The sequence below is a fragment of the Osmia lignaria genome, chromosome 12, assembly GCF_051020975.1.
Source record: "Osmia lignaria lignaria isolate PbOS001 chromosome 12, iyOsmLign1, whole genome shotgun sequence".
NCBI lineage: Eukaryota > Metazoa > Arthropoda > Insecta > Hymenoptera > Megachilidae > Osmia > Osmia lignaria.
This window is the reverse complement of record NC_135043.1, coordinates 7116261-7137955: the sequence shown is the minus strand read 5'-3', so window position 1 is coordinate 7137955 and position 21695 is coordinate 7116261. Positions and strand designations below refer to the sequence as shown.

General features: G+C 42.1%; 1 protein-coding gene across 10 annotated transcripts in view; it reads left to right on the top strand.

Annotated features, from left to right (window-relative positions):
- Positions 1 to 20108, top strand: part of LOC117603073 (kin of IRRE-like protein 1) — a 246563-nt gene extending 226455 nt beyond the window's left edge. For 9 of the 10 annotated variants that reach the window (XM_034321811.2, XM_034321810.2, XM_034321819.2 and 6 more), the window contains 3 exons: positions 2619 to 2939; positions 18265 to 18495; positions 19060 to 20108. In XM_034321811.2, the coding sequence (XP_034177702.2) occupies positions 2619 to 2939; positions 18265 to 18495; positions 19060 to 19415 (908 nt within the window). In that variant the 3' untranslated portion in view covers positions 19416 to 20108. Of the gene's footprint in view, positions 1 to 2618; positions 2940 to 11571; positions 11933 to 18264; positions 18496 to 19059 lie in introns of those variants that run through there. The other variant, XM_034321820.2, reaches the window with a different exon arrangement.
- The last annotated feature ends 1587 nt before the right edge of the window (positions 20109 to 21695 follow it).

The following is a 21695-nucleotide window of genomic DNA, read 5'->3' as shown; positions in this document are numbered from 1 at the left end:
CATGCTTCCTGTTTAGATCCGTATACGTAACGGCGCGTATTTCATTTGCATCCGATCGAATGGAAGAAACCAGCTGATTTTCCGTTGATCTCTTGAAGCACAGTCGAAATTTTCTGTTTCGTTTCAATTTCGATAGCAATTTTATGGACGGTAGAAGGTTGCGTATTAAAAGCTATTTTTCTTCTCGCACGGGCGAGCAGACGAAAAGACACGGAACAAATAGCAGAGCGGGCTGTTGCTTTAGCTCAAGAGTCCTTAGCGTTTAAATTATTCAAAGATCGGTACATTCGTACCACAGTTGGGACCGTAGCGAGTCGACCTGACTATTAACGCCTGAATTATTCGTCCCTAAGAGACAGAGATTGTTTCACCTCTAAGGATCCCTCGCAATTAGTTGCTAAATGATCCTAGATTTAGAAGCATTTTCATTTTTCAAGTATACCAATTATTTTGCAACACAATTAATTAACCGATCTAAAAATAAGTAGCGGAAACTTTGTTTAACGGTATTAATACAACCGATGCAGTCGATTAATTAACAAAGGGAGCAATTTGTACCGCGATAATTATATTGACAAACATTGCCAGATAAACATATTTATTTTATAATTTATAATCGGTACGGAATGGAAATGTGGATTAAATGAAATTAATTAATGCTTGATGATTATTAAATTGAAAATTGATGAATGAAATTTTTGGAAGAAACATCTTCGGTATTTTTCACATTTTATTCCTTTAGTAATTTCGTTGCTGTTATCGATCGTTACATCGTTATCATCGAAAGTTAATTTAAAATAAATATCTTCGAACAACGAGCAATTTTCTAAAGGACCCCCTCGGTGATGGGGGTGCACGGGGTAGGAGCGGTCAAAGTTTTGACAGATATTCGGGAATTATCGCCCTGCGTACAATGCGATGCAACCAATCATCGCACGGTAAACCGACGTTAATCCACGAACGGATTTTCACCTCTCGACCTCGCCTCGATGCCTTTTTTTCCTCTCGCGTATGATCGAGAATGACGTTGACGCGACGAACTGCCGAAAACGTATTGACGTTGACGAATACACGCGGAACCAGTAAACCCTGCTAAAATCGTACACCTTTGCGGTAGCCCGAATTTTTATCGCGATTATTCCGTCCAACGCTCGTTTCGCCAATAATACCCTGTTCTCGGGGCGAAAGTTTGAGTAGAACCTGTAATATGTAAAGAAAAACGCAAAGGTGCTGTGCCATGAATTACGAAATTTTGATATCGCCGAAAAATAGTCATCTTGTACAATGCTGAGTCTAAATGAAGTAAGAAGAAAATAGATAGTAACGAAAGAAACGAAATAAGGAGCGAAAGGGGAGGTAAATGCAAAGTGAAATAAAAGCCTGTCGAAGAATTCGCTTTCCACCCGCTGCGTCGACGGAAAATGTAGAAGGATATTTATTTTCTGCTAGCGATAGCTTGGCTGTCTGTTTAAGAGGAAAAGAAATTTTATCGACTGACAAGTCGGAGAAAAAGAAGAGGACCGGAATCACGAGTGTAACTGTGCTTTGACTAGCATAAAAGAAGAAGTGCATCGCCAGCAATCCGAGGTAGGGGAAAAAAAAAAAAGAAGAATAGGACATTTCTGTGACCATTACTATCCCTGGTATACTAAATCCTTGCCACTCGTGGACGAGCAAACATTTTTCACCAGACTTGGGGGAGAAGCTTGATTTCCAGAGAGCCGGCTCTCCTTCTCTCTTTCTCTCTCATATACTTTCAGCCAACCTGTGGAGCGTACAAAGTATCCAGAAAATATTACCGGACAAAGTACGACAAACGAGGCCGCGCGATAACAAAAGGCGAGGCAACGAGGATCGCGGAGCGGAAATTTTCTTCGAACGTGTGAACGGAGTCTCGCGGAATACGAGTTACAACTTCGTGAAACAACGATCCGACGACAAAGAACGACCCCAGGGGGAAGTAATTTTCGTAGCTCGTTTCACCCGTCGATTGGCCGCTAGCCTGGGCACAAAGGCGGGGTAGTAATTGTTTGCACCTAAGTGGACGTGCAGAAACGGGCAACTGATTCTCCGCGTTATATTGCTAAATTAATTAACAGCTCAGAAATTGAAGTTTTCTTGCCACCTGCTACAAAAGCGAATGTTCTACAATGAGCTGTAGACTTGTGTGTGAATACGTATACTAGTAACCTCAATTTCGTTCGATTCAAAGGGTGTTATGTGAAAAGAGTCTCTTGCTACCTTTTTCTACTTTAACTGCTTAAAGTTGCATTGTCGATAATCGGTTATTATTAACACCCTCGATTTAGAATCTCGGTTATTTCCATTAACTTCAGACAGTCAGCGATGAAAAATTAAATGTATGTGCAAAAAATATTCGTTCTACCCTGTCTTTTTAAATAAAAGCAAAATGAACTTAAAATTAAATCTGAACTATACATTTTTAATTCACTGCGGCGAAGTGGAAAGAGGGGAAACCGGTGTACGAAGGTTGAGGCGATGGAAAAAGGCGCGTGTCGCGACACGATCTCGTAAAATTTTAACGACGCGACGCGACCCGACCGACCATACGGAATCATGGTATTTAAGATACGGTGTCGGGGGTTCCCTGGTTTCAGGAAAACCGTTTCCGGTACGTAACTGCACGCTAGCCAACCAGACTTACACCAGCGTCGAGGTAAAGTGCGTGGCCGGTTACGACGGCGGGCTCCCGCAAAAATTCATCCTGGAGGTGTACCACGGCGACGTGGATTTCCTCTCGACCAGCCAACCCCTTTACAACGTCTCGAATGCTGACGAACCAAGTTTCTCATTGGCCGGCTTGGAGACGACCGTCGAGGCTGGTGTTCACGTGGCGGTGTACGCGGTGAACGCTAAGGGTCGTAGTCAACCTGTCATTCTCAGCGAAGTCACTTATCGCGACGCTGAGAAACGTACCGGTAAGTAGAAAGTTTCTTATTTCCTTGTTTTACTACTTGTACCGAACGAGCATTATTTATTCGTTTTTTTTTTTTTCTGTTTTTTTTTTAATGATAATTTGTCTCTTTTTGAATAACTAAAATTCTATATAATTCTAAACTAAAATTCTATATTCTATTTTGAGTAACTTAAATTCTATAAAAATTGCAGTGTATGTAATTAATTATCAATAAATGCAATGATTATAGCTGTAATAGTTATTCAAAAAGAGACAAATTATAATTTTAAAAAAACTTGGGAACCGTGGACCTTTAGATTGCGAGTCAAGCGTTTTACCACAGAGTTAACCGTTTGTATGTGCGAGTCTGTCATACTTCTCAATGTAAGTAGTAACTAATTTTAATTATTAATATCTTTTAAACAATTTTAAACAATCTTTTAAACAAGTTTCATTAATAAGTGAGTGTAACACTTGGGTAGTTCTCCGTAGGAGAGTCGCGGACGTTCTGTTTACGAATCGGCGATAGAGAGTTAGATCGCCGATTTGAAAGGTGCAGGTGTGTGGCCGATGACTCGGAAGTCAGGGTGCTGCATGGCAGTTGTAAAGCGATAAGGGTGTTCTAGAGTGGGGAAGATCTTGCATCTTCTGGTAAGAGAACACCCGTATACATAACGAACGAATTAGTTTAGATAAAAGACGCGTTATTTCTGAAAGACACGATCCTAGCTCTTAAATGGTGTGATAACGAGCAGGGAAGGGAAAGCTAAAGCGACAGAATGAAAAATCGTCCATCGTCCGTAAGCTTAATCGAACAAGAAGCGCGTTCAAGGAGAAAGCAAAGACGTTAAGGTTGACCCTGATCGATATAGCGAGCAGCACCGATTGCCAAGAGATTAACAAAGGTTCGGGGGTTTCGGTGGAGGCAAGGTCGGTGCTCGCTGCTTGTTCCTTTCCGGCTGGTTCCTGCGGGTTCCTCGCCGTCTCCCCCAATGGGTGGTGTCAACGACGGGCCTGCTACGCAAGATGGATCGCCACCTCTCAGGACAACACACCGAGACCAATGCACCACACCCATTACGTGTCTCTCTCTCTATCTGTGTCTCTGTATGTGTCTCCGTCTATGTATATCACCCTGCTATATACACTCTGAACAACCCCTAAACTGCTCTAAGCTACAAGCAATCCCAAAAAGCCTGCAAAAGTCTTCGAGCATTGCTATTAATACCAGCAACAAGGGTGTTAGGAAGAAAAAATTATATCGTAACTATAATCATGTAAACTATTCCAGCTTTACAAGTGGTTCACAAGTTTACAGAAATTTCTAGTTCTACAGTTAGAGCGTCAGCACGGAGGGTGAGAAGAATTGCAATTAATTCCAACAAGTTGTAAGTTTATATTTTAAGCTAATTGTTCTGAGCTTTGAGCAGTTCTTCAAAGTTCACGCATGTTTTCGAGTATTATTAGATGACCGTAATAGGAAACATAGCAACGAACGTGGGAAACAAAAAGGTACGAAGAAAAGTGATAAATATGACGAGCAGGGAGAAAAAAAATGTAAAAAGATTTGTCGCGGATGGGTGGCAGTGTGTCACTGGGTGACGCTGTGTGTACACGGTCGATCGTAAATATCAGCCGTGGCGTGGAGTTTACAACGAGGTAAAACGGAGGGCACCAAATCAATTGTCAGTAAAGTGATTTACGGTCGCGGCGGCGTCTATCAATTTGCAAGCGGGAGGATGCGAGCTCGCGTACACTAGCTTCCTCTCTCTTCTATTCTCTTCTCTCCTCTCCTTACTCGAGTTACCGAGTCGCTACGACTCCTCGTACATCAACTTCTCGACATTCAAGAACAAACTACCCTTACTTACTTAGTCCCTCTGTCCGTCCCTTTCTCTCTCCATCTCTCTCTCTCTCTTCTTGTTCCTCACCGAAACCGCATTTGATTATCTTTCGATTCGACCCTCCGCCGGCCCGTAAGGACAGAGACTCTCAGGCTACTTACCATTAAAACTACCCTCATTGGAACTCGATCGAGCGGATCCTCGATGAACAGCTCGAAAGGTGATTAGCGCGTAATTAAGACATTAGCTGGATAGTAGTAGCCGTTTAAATTAGCCGGCTGACCTTTCGCGTTTACCTCGATCTTTTATGTTTCTTATTCTCTGTATTCGAGAAACATTCAAGGTAAGATATCTACCGACAGGATATGCAGAAAGTATTTCAAAAATCTCCTCTTATAACGCTACCCTTTCTTTCTTTTTTTACCAAACGTTTGCCAGTTAACCCTTTTTCTTCGTTGCGTTTGGAAGAATACTTTCCTATTCGCCACGCAGAGGAACGAGCATCGAATTAAGGAAAGCAATTACAGATAATGGTCCCAACGGCACCCAACGCCGGAACGGTAGAGAAGTCGGCTAGTGGAAAGACGGTAGACGAAGGAAAGTTGAATGAAAAGAGACAACGTTCCAGAAGTGGAGCGAGGAGGATAGATAATGGAGAGAGAAGATGGCATCCATGAGAGATACGAATGTACAGGGTGGTCATTAAGCGGCTTTACCTTCTCTAGCTAACGTCTTTCTCGCTTCTACCCCTTCTCGTCGTAGCTCGTTCGCTCGTCTTTTTGGACATTAAGCCGTTTCGCGTGCGGTAATTTTCCCGGGGTCATTTTTGCCGCTCTTCTTGCTCCGTCGTTAACTTCACTTAGCTCTGTTTACCCCCGTCGTCATTTTTCTCTCAGCCCTCCCCTTTCCGTTTCTATCTTCTCTTCCTCTTCCGGAACGCCTCTCGTCAGACATCCCCGAAACCTCGCTCTTTCCTGCCGCTTTTTTCTTCTTCGCCTTCTCCTTCACTTTTTCCTTTCTTTTTTTTTATTCTTTTATTTTTGTGTCCTTTACCGAACGAACGAGCGAAGGCATTTTTTTTTTTTTTTCCACGAACCGTAGAATATAATTGAGGCTATCAGCGCAATGGCGGCCGCACGCCTCGATGGAATACTTTTTCGTCGGATCATAGATGAAAATTGAGACGCGGAATAGCGGAAGTGATGTAAAAGGCAGCTTAGACGTGCCGCGACATGAAATTTATAATTAACGCGGGTACTCGCGGGTAGACGGTTGAAAAGGTCGTGACACGAGAACGGAGAGCAAAGAGTAGCATTCGTGGACCTGGCACGCCATAAATATTCTAGCTTCGCTAACATTTTTAACGAATATATCGTTAACCTACATATTAATATTTAAATTACAGAGACCGCATGAATTTTCGGTGGAAAATACAGGGAAAATATTTCGCGTTGTAATTCTTGGATAGGATAGCGGCGTTGTTAATGATATGCGAGTTTGTTCGAATCGATAGAGCCCCGTGGGTAGGAGTTTGTATTCTCGCGAATAGAAATTAATATATTCGAGCCGGATTGTAAATTCGTGGGAGGTTTTGAACGCTGGTTACGAAGCTTGGTTTAGCTTGAAATTGAATTACCGTTCGTAACGGTTCAAATGTCTATCCAGCGTTGCTACGTAGGATGAAGTATAGTTAAGCATAATTCGGGACGGGGAATGGTGGCATTTTCCGTGTGGTAATTACCAGGATAGAAATATAGGTAACAGGGCCTTGGTTTCGTTCGGTCGGTTCCTTCAGGCCTCGATTGGCTGTAAATTCATAGAACGGATACCGGTGTCCTAGATTGTAAAAGCCGAAGGAACGGATACGTCGCGTCGCGTCGAGACGGACGAGGCAACGCGCGTGCTGATTGGCAAGTACGTGCCTGAACCGCAAATTCAGACTTCGTCCTCTAGTTTCGCCAAGCTTTACTATCTTAAAACGCAGCTCACGGTGCATCGCGGTCGATCGATCGATCCTAAGGTAGGAAGAGAATTCAGCTGGATCACGGAAGGAGCTGAGTCAGTTTGCGAGGATCGTTTTCGTGTAATTCGCGGTTTACCAGAATTCGCGTCGCTTATGAATGAAAACGCATACGGTGGGGATTATTAATTTTCTTGGTGGTAATCACTTTACGAAACGTAGCCGGTACCGGTGCCAGGGTGGTTGCCGCTTTCAAACGAGCGAGGACCGCTTTAAATTCCATTAAAGCGAAGCTTTCCCGTTTCGGAAGGGAAACGATTATTATCGCCATACGAGTCGACCGTTAAGTCCTTAAGAAATATTCTACCGTCGCCCCCGTCTAATATATATATTCTCGAGTCGGAGTATATGTCGAGCACGAGTTATCCAGCAATTTTGCTCGGTGGCCGGGAAAACGGAAGGGAGATTCCTCAAACGGTTTGGCCACCGCCAACGTCACCGCCATTCGTAACAGGTAATGTTGCCGGAAGTATCATTACGAGCCATTCTCGAGTTCTAAGCCCGTCTCTAAATACCGGGCCCGGTATTAAGCGGAAACGACCGACCGTGATTATACGCGCGACACGACCGCTGTCCGCGTTTTCAACTAAAATCTTTCCGTGTAATACCTTGATGTGATACGATAACGTCCGCCCGGTTAAAGCCGGCTTCTTTGTTTCACCGGTGTCTGTCCAACGTGTTCTCTGCTTTGTTCGTTCAAAATTTACCTCGGGGTCGGGACAGCCATGTTTGGTAAATAAGGTTACAGTGAATTTTCCTGGGAGTGCTTGGTACCCTTGCGAAATTTCTTCTATCGCTCGATATTCGATGATTATCTAAATCGACATACTCGTGAATATTAGGACAGGATGATCAAAGGTTGATTTGGAGGTAGATAGAAACGTCTATAAACAGATATTCTGCTGGGAAACATTCAGCTGAAAATAAGCATCTTCGAGGGATATGATTAGGAGCTATAGAGTTCCATTAGCCATTCGAGCAAACGATCTTAGAAACCTCGTGCGACAGGATTAATAACGCATTTCCAGGAGTCAGATCGAAGAGGCAACGAGCGTGAAGCTTGCCGATCGTCGATCACGAAACGAAATGATTCGTCGGGTAGGAAACGATGCCGATACGAGGGTGGAAACAGGGATGTGACGTTGACGCGTATCGACCTGGTAGCTCGCTTAATTTCGGGAAACCAAGCCTCCGGAATCCGTCGGCGGAATTTCGAAGAGAAATTATAGACGAATCGATCCTCGTCGCGAGAGGCTGCACAACGAAAATTCCTCGCGAAACGGTGTCGAGGCTGAGGTTGAAAGACGTCAACTGCAACGACTTCTGGATCAGAACTCAAACCCGAGAAATTTCTCCGCTTTTCCAACGTTTCCGTCTGAACACGCTATTTCAACCGTACAATTACTTCGATTAATATTCGGACTTCGCAACATTAGATCGATTAATCATTCTTCGTGTTCGCCGAGCAAAGGCAGGCTGAGGACTGGCTCGAAAGAGAAAGAGATAAAATTTCGAATAGCTTGCATCGATAGTAAATTAGTAATTGTAAGTAGGTACAATTATCCAGCAACATCGTCCCCGGGCGATAGCGAGTTGCAGGAATAATTTCGTCGAAACCGATGGCCCGCGGGTAGTATTCGAATTAAAGCGAAATCAAGGAACAAGGATAGAGAAAGATAGAGGAGGGTAAGATAAAGGGCTTGCCATCGACACTAGTGGCATACCTCCCGGTTCGTACGATAATTGAGATCATGGTACTTGGCCTTAAGCCTTCCGAGCCTTCGACGATCGGGCAATCCCCTCGATAAGCGTTTATTATGGACGAGATTCTCAAGATCCGCGACTACATTGCCCTTGGCTTCGTCTTTTCTCTCTCTCTCTCTCTTTCTCTATACTCTCTTAGCTTTCCCTCTACGCGCCAATCCTCTTCAGCATGCGGGATTGCGCCGGTAATTGCTCCTCGATTTCACCTACGTACACATGGACTTCTATTGTTGCTGCGCATCAGCATACGCGATCTCTCTCTCGTGTGTGTACACGGGAGGATAGGGCACCGCGATAGGACAGAAAGGAGGGAAAAGGGTGGTTCGTGGAAAAGAGAGGGGGAGCAATCAGTGACGAACTCTCGAGACTGTTCCAACTGATTGCAATTAAGAGGATACCAAACCACCATCGACGCCGCTACTTGACCGTCCATAGTCCACGGTATTAGCATCCAGAGAGAGAATCGCGTGGCTCGTAAAAGGGATCGAAACTCGAGGGGTGAAACGCGATCCTCTTCGATTCGGCTTTTCCACTTGGACACTCGTTGCCTCTCTGTTTCTCTTTTCATCTTCGTTATTTGAAGATTCGGTGCTTTAACACTAGAACTACCAAAGGGGTAAAAATTACTGATTTCCAGTTTCTTATTTTAAATTATTTTTGATTAAAAAGAATGAATGTATATATTAAATTATTTATTTATGGTACATAATATACAATGAATTGAAAGAGATAGAAAGTTATAATAAGAAGACACATGAGTATTTCACTAAAAGGAAAATTATATTTCATCCTTTATTTATTTAGTAATCTACATCAATAGAATTTACAATTTTAATGTTAGATTTAAAAATTAATTAGATTATTGAATATACATATGTGAAATTTATTTAGAATATATAATTTAAATAATAATAAATTAATTAATATAAAATACTCTTATTATAAATGAAAGTTTTAAGTGGTAAATAATTTTATTTATTTACCAAACGTCTAGTTTCTACGTGTTAATTAACCAGTTTACTTTTTCTTCGTATTATAAATCCTTCTCATCGTGCAAGCTATGTCTTCGTCAAGACGAACAGAATAATTTCGCAGAAATATCGGTGGATGCGTCTTGCTGGTAATCCCGGACGAAAGCGATCGATCACGAGGACGAAAGGTAGTCGCGTGAGCGTTTCGTTAATTGAAAACGGCTGACCAACGAGAACCTCGAGTCGTCTTAGCCGTAAAACAAGACAGGACAACATTGATTCGGGTTTAGCTTTACGTTGAAATTAATCCAACTAAGGTAAAGTTAGATCCCGCTGCTGGCTAAGCCGGGCTTTTTGACGACTTAACCAACCACGCGAGATATCCAAGCTCCGTCTTACTTTCAACCCTTCGCTAAAAGTCCCCCGGTGACTTTTCCCTGATCTCACCTCAACGTACTCCTTCTTCCTACTCGTTTTTCCCCCAGCGGAAACTGTTCAAAGTAGATCGATCGTGATCGTTAAGAAGATTTTCTTCTACCTATATTTTACCAGTTCCGGTGTCCGTTCTAAAGAAGGCGGGTGGGTGGGTGTGTGTGTGTGTTTTTTTTTCTGGCAAATGGAACGGGCAGCTAGGATCTTGACCCCGCGTTAAGACCGATTAGCGATCTAAACTTCGACGAACCTGGAAGTTCGGCAACCCGCTGGGATATGCGATTTCCCCTGCTGCTTCTCTTCGGGAATCCCGTTAGACCATCCACGAGGATCGACGGTATAAGGACCGGTTTATCTTTAGTACCCTGAACAGCAGACGTTTCTTCGCGTGGAACTCGATTAAACTTCCATCGGAACTTTTACGAGACATTGTCGGGGCTTAGGTGGCTATACGATGGCAAAGTATATCCCTCCCACCCTCCCCTCCTTGCCCGTTGCTTTTCAACAAGAAAGAGCCTGTAATCTGCTAAAAACTAGTAATTGATTAAAAAATTGCTGGCCAACGGTGAGAAGGATAAAACTCTTCTATTATCGAGATTTATTATGTGGATTATGATTAGACTCGGTGCTATTGTTCGAAGGTTAACGGAGGGTGAAATATAGGTAACGATCAACGGGACGAACAGCTGTGCAACGTTTTGTTTGGTTCTTCAATTCATTGGAAGAATCGATCGTAGCCGAAGCGAAGTAAAACCATCTTGACTCGATGTTGGCACGGTTCGACGCTTTTACGAGAACTTTTACGCCCGAGCTGAGGACTTTCCTGTCACTCAGTTGCGCCCCCGTATATTTCCTACCACGCGTTTCCTCCGCACTCCACAATAACCAGATCCTTCTATATACGATCCATTCGTGGATACGTACGCGCAACACGATGCCAATAAAACGCCGTGAATCTTTCTGAATACGTCCGTGGTAAGTGCAATAACCGCGTTCGCGGTTATTCCAGAGGAGATGGAGCCTTTTCGAACACGGGTGTAACGAAGATAAAAGCTCGGCATTAGGATCGTAATATGATGCCTGGAAACGGGGTAAGTATCACTTGAAAATGTTCAATTGAGCATCGACGTTGCGTAGAAAAGAAAAACTGAATGATTATCGGTTTTCAACCCCGAAATTATTCGATCGTTTCTTATGTAAAATTTGGATAAAAGATCGATGATCGTTGCAAGGAACAATAGAATTTTTCACGTCGAATCCAAGCACGAGATACACGCGGAATGTAAACGGAAAGGTGGAGCGTGTAATAGCAGGTGTGTAGCAGAAGGTTCGTTACAGAACGGTCGGAGGAAGGGTGAGCGGCTAGAGTGGCTGATTAAACCCGAGGTTTTATGGGCCTTACGCGTCTCGGCAAAATACCTTGCCGGTGCATAAGTACACGCACACAGCCGCGTGACCGCAATCTATTTACATGCATAAATATACCTGTATTATGCATGACACGTATACCGGGGAACGATCGCTGGTAACAGCGAGAGCACCCCGTTCAACTTCCGTTCCGCCAGGTTACACCGATTTTCCTTTTCTCCCTCAATTTCAACTCGACCTTTCCCGATGTTCCAGCATTCGACAAAGTTTCCTGCAAAGTTTTCAACAAGAGGAAGAGAGAGACTGCGATCGTCACCGAAATCGCCAGGGAACGAATATCTTCGACGATCTTTGAAACCGGTTAACTCGACGAAACTTTCGACAGTGACTACAGATACAAGAAGACTGGACATGCTTTTCTTCGCGAGGGATCATGATTTTGGAGTCCCAGACATCCTCAGTCCCAGCCTATCTTTTTAGCAGTCCCTCTCTTACCCCACCTCTAACCCCCTTTGACTTTATTTTTTATAAATTAATTAAAACTAGTACGAGATCGAAACATTATTAAAATAATTGTAAGACAAACTTGTATTCACTTAATGCGCTTTTTTAATAAATCTTTTTAAACAAACAACTGAGTTATTATTTAATTTTCCTGAGTTATTTATTTAATGCTCGTAATCTCTTTTCTCAGCTATTTATTTAATTGAATTAAATTCTTCTATTATTTTAGTTATTCAATGTACTTAACTTCGTTTCTCAGTTATTTATATATAAAACAACTGTTTAATCTTTAATAAATTGCAAATACATGAAAATCAAAATTAAATCAAAACACAGTAATTACTTCCCAATACGAGAAGTTTGACCTAGAACGAGGTGCGACCTCCTCAGTCTTACAGCGACCGCCGAGGGGTGCGGATCAATCTATCAAACATATATATACTTCTAATTTCTCTTCGTAGTTTATTTAATTTCCTTTATTCATTTCTTCCGCTTATTAACAAGCTCATCAAAGAAGAATAAAATTTATTCCTTAATAAAATTTAGTCCTTATGGACTAAAGTCCACCCTTTTCAGTTATTAATTATTTTATTTTCCTTTATGGGACAAATCCAAGCTTCCTAATTATTTATTATTTTATTTCTCTTCATGGGCCAAGCGAGGACCACCCTTCCCAGTTATTGTTTATCCTATTCCAACTCTTTATGGACAAAAGCTTCCCTTTGCAGTTATTTATTTTTTTCATCCTTTTCATCGACCTTGCAGGGACTACTCCCAAATCACTATATCCTCGTATCCCTTACATCCCTGCATTCCTTACATCCCTACATCCCTTACATGCCTGTATGCCTTATATCCCTACATTCCTTACATCTCTGCATTCCTTACATCCCTACATCCGTTACATGCCTGTATGCCTTACATCCCTACATTCCTTACATCTCTGCATTCCTTACATCCCTACATCCGTTACATGCCTGTATACCTTACATCCCTACATTCCTTACATCTCTGCATTCCTTACATCCCTACATCCCTTACATGCCTGTATGCCTTACATCTCCGCATCCCTTATATTCTTGTATTCCTTGAACCACTGTAAACTCTTTTTGAGTAAGAAATCGTTATAAATTTAGTTCCTTTTTTTAACACCAGATGGCGCTGATTCGAGGTCGAGATTTTAGTTCACATTTTTGCCACAAGAGGGCCAAAATTTCTGCAAGCTTTAGTTCCTTTTTTTAAATCCAGAGGGCGCTGATTCGAGGTCGGGATTTTAGTTCACATTTTTGCCGCAAGAGGGCCAAAATTTCTGCAAGCTTTAGTTCCTTTTTTTAAATCCAGGGGGCGCTGATTCGAGGTCGGGATTTTAGTTCACATTTTTGCCGCAAGAGGGCCAAAATTTCTGCAAGCTTTAGTTCCTTTTTTTAAATCCAGAGGGCGCTGATTCGAGGTCGGAATTTTAGTTCACATTTTTGCCGCAAGAGGGCCAAAATTTATGCAAGGTTTAGTTCCTTTTTTTTAATCCAGAGGGCGCTGATTCGAGGTCGGAATTTTAGTTCGCATTTTTGCCGCTAGGGGGCGCTTTTTTCGGGAAAAATTATAAGGGAATAATATAAGGAAAACAGAGTTGTAAGAGGAACAGACATTTAAGGGATAGGGAGATGTAAAGGATTGAAGGGTGTAAGGGTTGCAGAGATGTAAAGGATTGAAAGGTGTAAGAGTTGCAGAGATGTAAAGGATTGAAGGGTGTAAGGGTTGCAGAGATGTAAAGGATTGACGGGTGTAAGGCTGGCAGAGATGTAAAGGATTGAAGGGTGTAGGGGTTGCAGAGATGTAAAGGATTGAAGCGTGTAAGGGTTAGAGTGATGTAAAGGAATGAAGGGTGTAAGGATTGCAGAGATGTAAAGGATGCAGAGATATAAAGAAAGCAGGGATGTGAGGAATGCAGAGATGTAAAGGATTAAAAGGTGTAAGGGTTGCACAGGCTGGCAGAAATATAAAGGATTAAAAGGTGTAAGGGTTGCACAGGCTGGCAGAGATGTAAAGGATTAAAAGGTGTAAGGGTTGCAGAGATATAAAGAAAGCAGGGATGTGAGGAATGCAGAGATGTAAGGCTGGCAGAGATGTAAAGGATTGAAGGGTATAAGGGTTGCAGAGATTTAAAGGATACAGAGATATAAAGAAAGCAGGTTTGTGAAGAATGCAGAAATGTAAAGGATGCAGGGATATACAGAAAGCAGAGATGTAAAGGATGCAGTGATGTAAGGAATGCTGGGATGTAAGGAGTGCCGAGATATAGAAGATGCACACAGGAATAATAAAATCAACACGTTTTTCCTCCTAATGAGTTTATTCAGTAAGCTAAGAAGATAAATACAGCAAATTAAATGAACGCAAAAAATAAAATAATGTGTATGTATGTATAGCAGGTAGATCTGCACCCGTCGACGGTCGCTATGAGACTGATGATGTTTCACTGCGCTCTAGGTAGAACGGTTGATAACAGTGCCGCAGCCAACTACCTTTACTCGCATCAGTGGCTGTAAATTTTTTGTTTGTTTAACATGGGGCAATCTTGCGTAAGACCCCTCACCGTCCCCTAGGAGAGGACGGCGGGAAAGTGTCAGATTCCTACTTACCAAAACCCCTCGGCGACCGACACTGGCGCTAATGGAGAGCTCTGAGACCTTATGTATATTTCAGGGGTGATCCGAATCAAGACCACCGAACATTGGTGTAGCCAACACCGGGGGTCGCACCCGGTACCAGTTTGTCGGGCCGCTTACAAAAACGCTCGGCCTTGACGGCCCTGCCGTGTTTGGTGGTGAAGCCCTGATATTTAATGTTAAAAAGGGTTGGCTCAACCACCCCTTGCTGCTCCTGTTATTGCTGTAATGTGGCAAATCTGAACTCGAGACACTGACTGATACGGAAAACTACCCTAGTGTTACACTCACTTATTAATGAAACTGCCAGCTTGTAGAGCTCGTCGAGCTGAACACGCCTATACCCCGTTTTGTGGACATACAGCTAATTGTTTAAAAGATATTAATAATTAAAATTAGTTACTACTTACATTGAGAAGTATGACAGACTCACACATACAAACGGTTAACTCTGTGGTAAAACGCTTCACTCGCAATCTAAAGGTCCACGGTTCAAATCCATGGTTCCTAAGTTTTTTTTTTTAAGTATAATTTGTCTCTTTTTGAATAACTATTACAGCTGTGCTATAATAATTGCATTTATTAATAATTAATTATATACCCTGCAATTTTTATACAATTTAAGTTATTCAAAATAGAATATAGAATTTTAGTTATTCAAAAAGAGACAAATTATCATTTAAAAAAAAAAAAAAAAAAAAAAAAAATGAAAAACTGGGAAGCAAGGATTTGAACCGAGGACCTTTAGATTGTCAGTCATGTGTTTAACCACGAAGGGGATCCATGACTCCCAATCTGAAGGTCCTCGGTTCAAATCCTTGGGTCCCAACAATTTTTTTTAATTTTTTTTTTATGATAATTTTTATGTAATAGTTATTCCAAAAGAGACAAACTATCATTAAACAAAAAAAAATGTTGGAACCAAGAATTTGAACCGTGGGTCTCTAGATTGCGAGTTGTATGTGTGAGTTTGTCATACTTCAGTATGTAAGGAGTGACTGTGATTGCTAATATCTCTTAAACAATTAGCCGTCTGCCCCCAAAAGGGGGTATAGGCGTGTTCAACTCGATGGGCTCTACAAGTTGGCAAAGTTTCATTAATAAGTGAGTGTAACACTTGTGAGTGATAGGATACAGTCTTTGATATCAAAATACTCTGCTATTTCCATCAACGTGCGTTAGACTGCTGCAGTGGGAAGTGTTTCAAGCTCGTTCTCAAGGAACAAATTCAAAGCCGCTTGAAAACGAAGTCATGTCTAGTCTTGTTGGATCTGTAGTCACCGCTTTCGAGAAAACGACGCACGATTCCGCTGTCGCGTTTCTTGCTGCACGACGAGACACACTCGTGCAATTGTATGGCTGTCCTTTAATCTTTAAACCTTTAGCCGGGATCGATATCCCTCGTTCGTGGATGTTTATGGAAATTCGTATGTTTGAAACAAACAAGCCGTAGAAAGGGCGAAACGTCGCAGGAATATTAAAACGTTTCGTTTCGCGCAGCCAAGTTAGGTAAAAGTTTTCGCGTTCCTTTATTATTCCGTCCAGGTATCACATCATCGTAGATATAATATCCTAGCGAAATATAATATCTGACGCGCTTTGCTAATCCTCTTGCAATCCATAAATCCCACGGTTGCAACCTACTATGCACTTGCAAGTTAAGAATTAAAAACGTTCGTCATGGTAGGCTAACGAGCACGGGCCGGCCCGGCCAGGCTTCTGTCCCACTTAAATTGCCGTGCAGAGTAGAGCACAGCTGGCCAAGCCACACTGCAAGAATGGAGTTTTGTTAATTATCCGACGAAAACAGCAGGCCCGCTCCCACGCTCCGCCACTATCAAGTAAAACGTCACGTGCGAGAAAACGTTGCCTCGCCGAACCCCCACACCAAGAATTAACCTGCAAGATTTTCACCCTGCCTTTCTTTTTATGCTTTCTTTCTTTTCCCAGCGAACGTGCCAAAGCCACCTCATAACCTTTCGTTTTCGCTTTAAATGCCAACTTTATTTATCGATCATCTTATCGTTAGTAACCCGGATCGAAAGAGAAGCCAGTAAAGAATTCTTTCATTCGTTTCCGCGTAGGAAATCTATACTTTTCGAAGGTGTGATAATTTTAATGCTCTCTACGTTAAACCCTTTTACTGCAGCTGAAAAGACTTCGCAAATAGTTAACCACGTAGACTTGTTCTACAACTGGCAACAGCACAGTTTTAAAAAACGCTAAAATAACAACGGTCAGCAAATCGCGCCGCTTAGTACACAGTAATTTCCCCGTAGAGATATTTTCAACGCGTTTCTTCTAACTTCATAGTTAACTTAAATCCACGGACAACCGTTTGCGGAGCCTGTTTTCTCTGCTTCTGTGTACGGTTTACCGTGGTGCATTGCCTGTACATAGAAAGAAGGAAAAAGAAGAAAAAGATTGGGGGATAATAAATAGCCGCGAAAGGACGTTGAAGCAGTCGTTGCGCGACACAGTATGGTTAATCCTTCGCTCTAATTTGCGCTTCTTCAGCCGGTTGCTCCGCGACGGTTTCCGGTTCACCGTGAAAATAATAAAAAGAGAAGCGAGAAAAATCTAGTCTATGGAACGCGCAAGATACATCGCTGCAAACGTACGTTTAAGAAAAAGTGCTTTCTTAATTAGGCACTTGGCTTAGTTAGCTGGTCGAATGAAACTTGTTATCTAAAGGACAATTCCAGGTAAAGGACGCTTTTTAATTGAGGCAGCTCGATGAGAAGAGTTTGTTAGTTAGTTAACTAGTTGGATCGAGAAAGGCAAGCTAAGAAAATCCTAACGAACGAAACTTGCAGAATATTCTTACAGCCCTAACATGCTGGCTACTCGATGTATCATTCGTTTATCCTTCTTGTTAACCGATCTTAGGTATTATTTTGGCAGAGTGGGACAGAAGCAAAATATTGTAGTGGTATGTGCTATAGTTTGCGCTATCTACGAATTAGAGAAACTCGAAAATTCTCTAATCTGATTAGGAATAGATAAAAATAAACAAATACTTTTAAATAAATTCATTTTCATTCAATATAATTACCTCAATATTTAATTAATTCATTAATAATAGTCGTTCAATGATTGGAATAATAATAATAATAATTAAATACAAAATACTGTCAAAAAGACATTAAGTGCCTTGTCTTCTTCAGCCACTTCTTCACAATATATTGTTTCTGTCCCTATCTACCTCGATAGTACCCGAACATTAGAGAAGCTGAAGAGAAGCTTTTACCTTCTCGTTGAGCAAGGAGAGGAGGTAAAATTGAACGCATCCTTGTTAGATCGAGGAAAATGATGAGGAGTAACCGTTATCGAATCTAGCCGGTTAATTAGACGATAGAGAATTTCGCAATTATCGTTACGTCTCGGCAACGTTAACGTTCGATCGTTACTCGAAAAGCTTGTCGAACGTTTCGTAATGATTATTATCGCGCCATTTGGATCGTTCCGCGGTTACGGATGTTTATTAATGCACTCGGATATAATACGATTTATAATGTTGGTCGAGAGCGAACGATCGAATCGATTATTACAGCGTGGCAGCGCATCGTTTAATTACTACGCCGATAATTTTATATAAATTGCCGTTGTTCATTTGTCAATCCCCAGTTCCTCGTAAATTTCGTCGAAGCTGACTCGCTAACGGCGTCGCGACCGCGCTGGAATTTGTTAATTACGCGTAGCTCGTTTAAACGAGCCTTTACTATCTCCCATTACTACTACGTACCACTAATTATCCCTGAATTTATGTTTGTTCAAGGACAAGACGCTGGAATCGTGCTATCACCGTTGATAGGTGTGGTGGTCGGAGCGTTGGTCACGTTGGTCCTGATCATCCTAGTGGTAGTGGTCAGAGTACGACGGGAACGAGTCTCGAAACCTCGACACGAGAAACCGGCGGAACTTAGCGAATTACCTGCACAACAATATCCGCTGCAAAACACTCAACAAACCGTGGAAACCGATCCCGACGTGATTCCAAATAAATTTGGTCAGTTAACGTCTTATTAAGATGACAACAGATAACTCGTTGTTATTAGTCGAATCACGAGGACGTAAATTACCCAATTACCAGCCTCTGTAATAATCGCATAGTTAACGGTGAAAATTGGTTAAACTGTAGGTTGTCGGTGAAACGCGTTAACACGGTAACGCTTGTCGCTCCGTCTAAACGATGACTTAATCAGAACCCAACGGTGTTCGTAGAAAATCGAATCGATCAACGGGTCTGGATTTCCAAATAATAGGCAGGAAACGGTCTCGCAACGCGCAGTTAATCTAATTGCGCCCGGTGCTACGGGCACACGCCACGATTTGTAGTAGCTGCATGTATAGATTTTATTCAATTACCGTGGCTTACACGGACGCGGCAACAACGCTATATCATCGGAAAGATAAAAGAGATAAAACCGATACAACAAGAATATTTTTCACCAAAATATTTTCCATTTACCAGTGGAAACACGCGTAGCCTTTTTTTTTTCATTGAACTTGTAAGTCCCGGTTACGCGTTACCTTCGTCTAGTCAAACACGTTTCCGATTTGGATGTTGCAGAGGGTAGCTTGGTCGAAGTGAGCCCGCCGAGTTATCCAGGTGGATATCCCCCGGGACACTGGGTCACGCCGGGACCTACGCCAAGCATAGACGAGCTCTGCCACAAATTCAGTGGAAGACCAACGGAGCTGAGGTTACCGTCGAGAAGCACGATACCGAGTTTACAGAGCATGTCCATGACGGGAGTGATGGTAGGCGGTGGACAGGGTGTGCTGGTCAGTGGCGCCGGCAGCGTGGCTGGCGTGGGTGGCGTGGTCGGTAGCGGGCAGGGCGTCGTAGTCGCTGGAGAATGCCTGGACGGCGAAGCGATTAAGAGACGATTAATGGCTAACAGGCTGCCAGAGAGTTGCGTTTAGACCTTTTCGCTAACGCGTTCGTCGTTTCCTGTTCAATCGACCTCGACGATTCCCGTAGCCAGTTTTCGAATTCGAGCCTCGCCGCGACCACTGACCACCCACGCGACCATTCGAATCGCGAGGATCACCCTCTTCGAGCATAAACGAGCGAGAGTCGTCGAAAGTTTTATTCCAGGCGGGCAGCTTGCAGACAATCCACTTGTGTGTCGTTGCAAACGATCGTACGAAAGATGCGTTCACGAGAACTCGTGGCTAAAAACTGAGTTCCACGTGGTCAGTGTTCCATTGACTATAAAGAAACTGAATGGGTTCGTCCGATGACAATTGTCCATCAAACGTTTTTCATTCACGATTTGCTTACACGTTGCTGTCCTAATTCTTTTTTCTAACATCGAGAAACGATATCCGCCAAAATGTGTTTCGTAAACGTTTCCTCGATAGTTAAGCAACAATTTTTTGTTTCTGTTTCCCCCCTCGAAAAAGACGCTGAGCGAAACGGGAAAAGAGTTAGGTGAAAAGTTGCTCTCGAGTTTTTCACCTGGGTAAAGAGGCTGCAAAGTTGTCTCCTGCTGTCGACGCAACTTTTCCTTCCTACTGTTTCCATAGGTCGACTCGAATTCCAATGATCTTCGACAGTGTCTGCTCGCATATTTCTTCTTTCCTACGTGATTCCCGTTACGGTACAAGACACACCCGTGCAAAATTTCATATCACGAACAAATAGCGACAGCTACGAGCAATGTATCGTGGATACGTCAACCACTTTTGAAATTATTATAGAGAAAGAAATGTACGCGTTGACGTTGATCAAAATTTCTTCAAACAAATTGTCCATTCGTACGAATAGATACTTGTGAGCTATAGCGGAAGGAAATCGTGGTAGACGTATACCGATCGAATCCTCCAGACATCGATACATTAGGCCAAGGTACCGCGAGCAAAGATAAAAGCTTCTTGAACGACCCCTCTTCCGGTTCCTTCGAATGAAGATGGATGGAGGAACCGTGCGAAAATGTACGTTGGATAGCAGACAAAAGGGAGGGGGGGCTGAGAATATTGACACAAAGGGAGAAAAAGGGAGAGCAAACAAGGGAAGATACAGGGGGAATGAAAAGATAACGCGATGCTACTTTGCTGAGTTGTAGGAAGACGAGTGAAACGCGAGAATTTCGAAGCCGATCAATCAGCTTCGACTGCTGGAAAATATATGTGCAATAGGAGACCAGTTCCGTCGCGTTACATGAATTCTCACGTTTTCGATTAGTTTCATCAATATTATTTATCGACTGGGCAATCTTTCAAAATTTCGCAATCTATCTAATTTTAAATTAAAATTATTCTAAACGAAAATAAAAAGTAATTAATATCTGTTGGCTTCTCTCAAGAATGGTTTCTTCACTGAAAAATTAAATAAAAAATTAAGTAATGTTTTTTATAAATTTTTAAAAAATTCATCCCCGAAGAGGTTAAAATTTATCTAATACGTAATCAGAAACGAATCACTGTTCTGATTTCATTAAATCCAAACGAGCGATGAACAGGAAAAGGGATAAGGCCGAAACGAGGTGGCACGTAGAACCTTTATACTCTGGTGAAAAATTCAATTTATAAGGTCAGAAATACCGGGCTTCCAGTGACACTTTACGACGAAGTCATGAAGCTTGACGACGAAACTAGGAGTGAAAAAAAAAAGAAAAATGAAAAAATGAAAAAATGAAAATAGGAGAAATGTGACTAAGTGTGTCTATTCCTAAGAGAATGAAGCGTGACGAATTTCGTCCAAGACTCTCGCTCAAACTGCTGGTTCGTACTTTTAATGTGAAAAAGAGAATAATTCTGAAAGAAAACGTTAAGTTATTGTATGCGTGAAACGTCGAGTGTTTCTTTCGATGTACTTAAGAGGAAAACACGAGAAGGATAATGAAAACAGATAAAAAAAATTAACTAAAAAGTCGTTGCTCGTTAGTTAATGTCGTATCGTTGTACATAAGTATGTATCGTTAAAGAATTTTTCGATGAGATCGACTTCGAAACACAATTGCACGAACGTTTATGATCATTTTCATCTTTTTCGTTGAAAATGACGAGAGAAGGACGAAGAGAAATTAAAAATCCATGAATGGTAATGGACCTTTTTTCATCGGCGATCGTTCGTTCCGAAAGAGTGAAAGCAACCCCCGAATTTGCGCTAAATATTTGTTACAAGGACTATATTCAAAATTTCAATTTATCCGTGTTTTTGGTACTGACACGCAGTCTACGTGTACAAACTTTTATAAA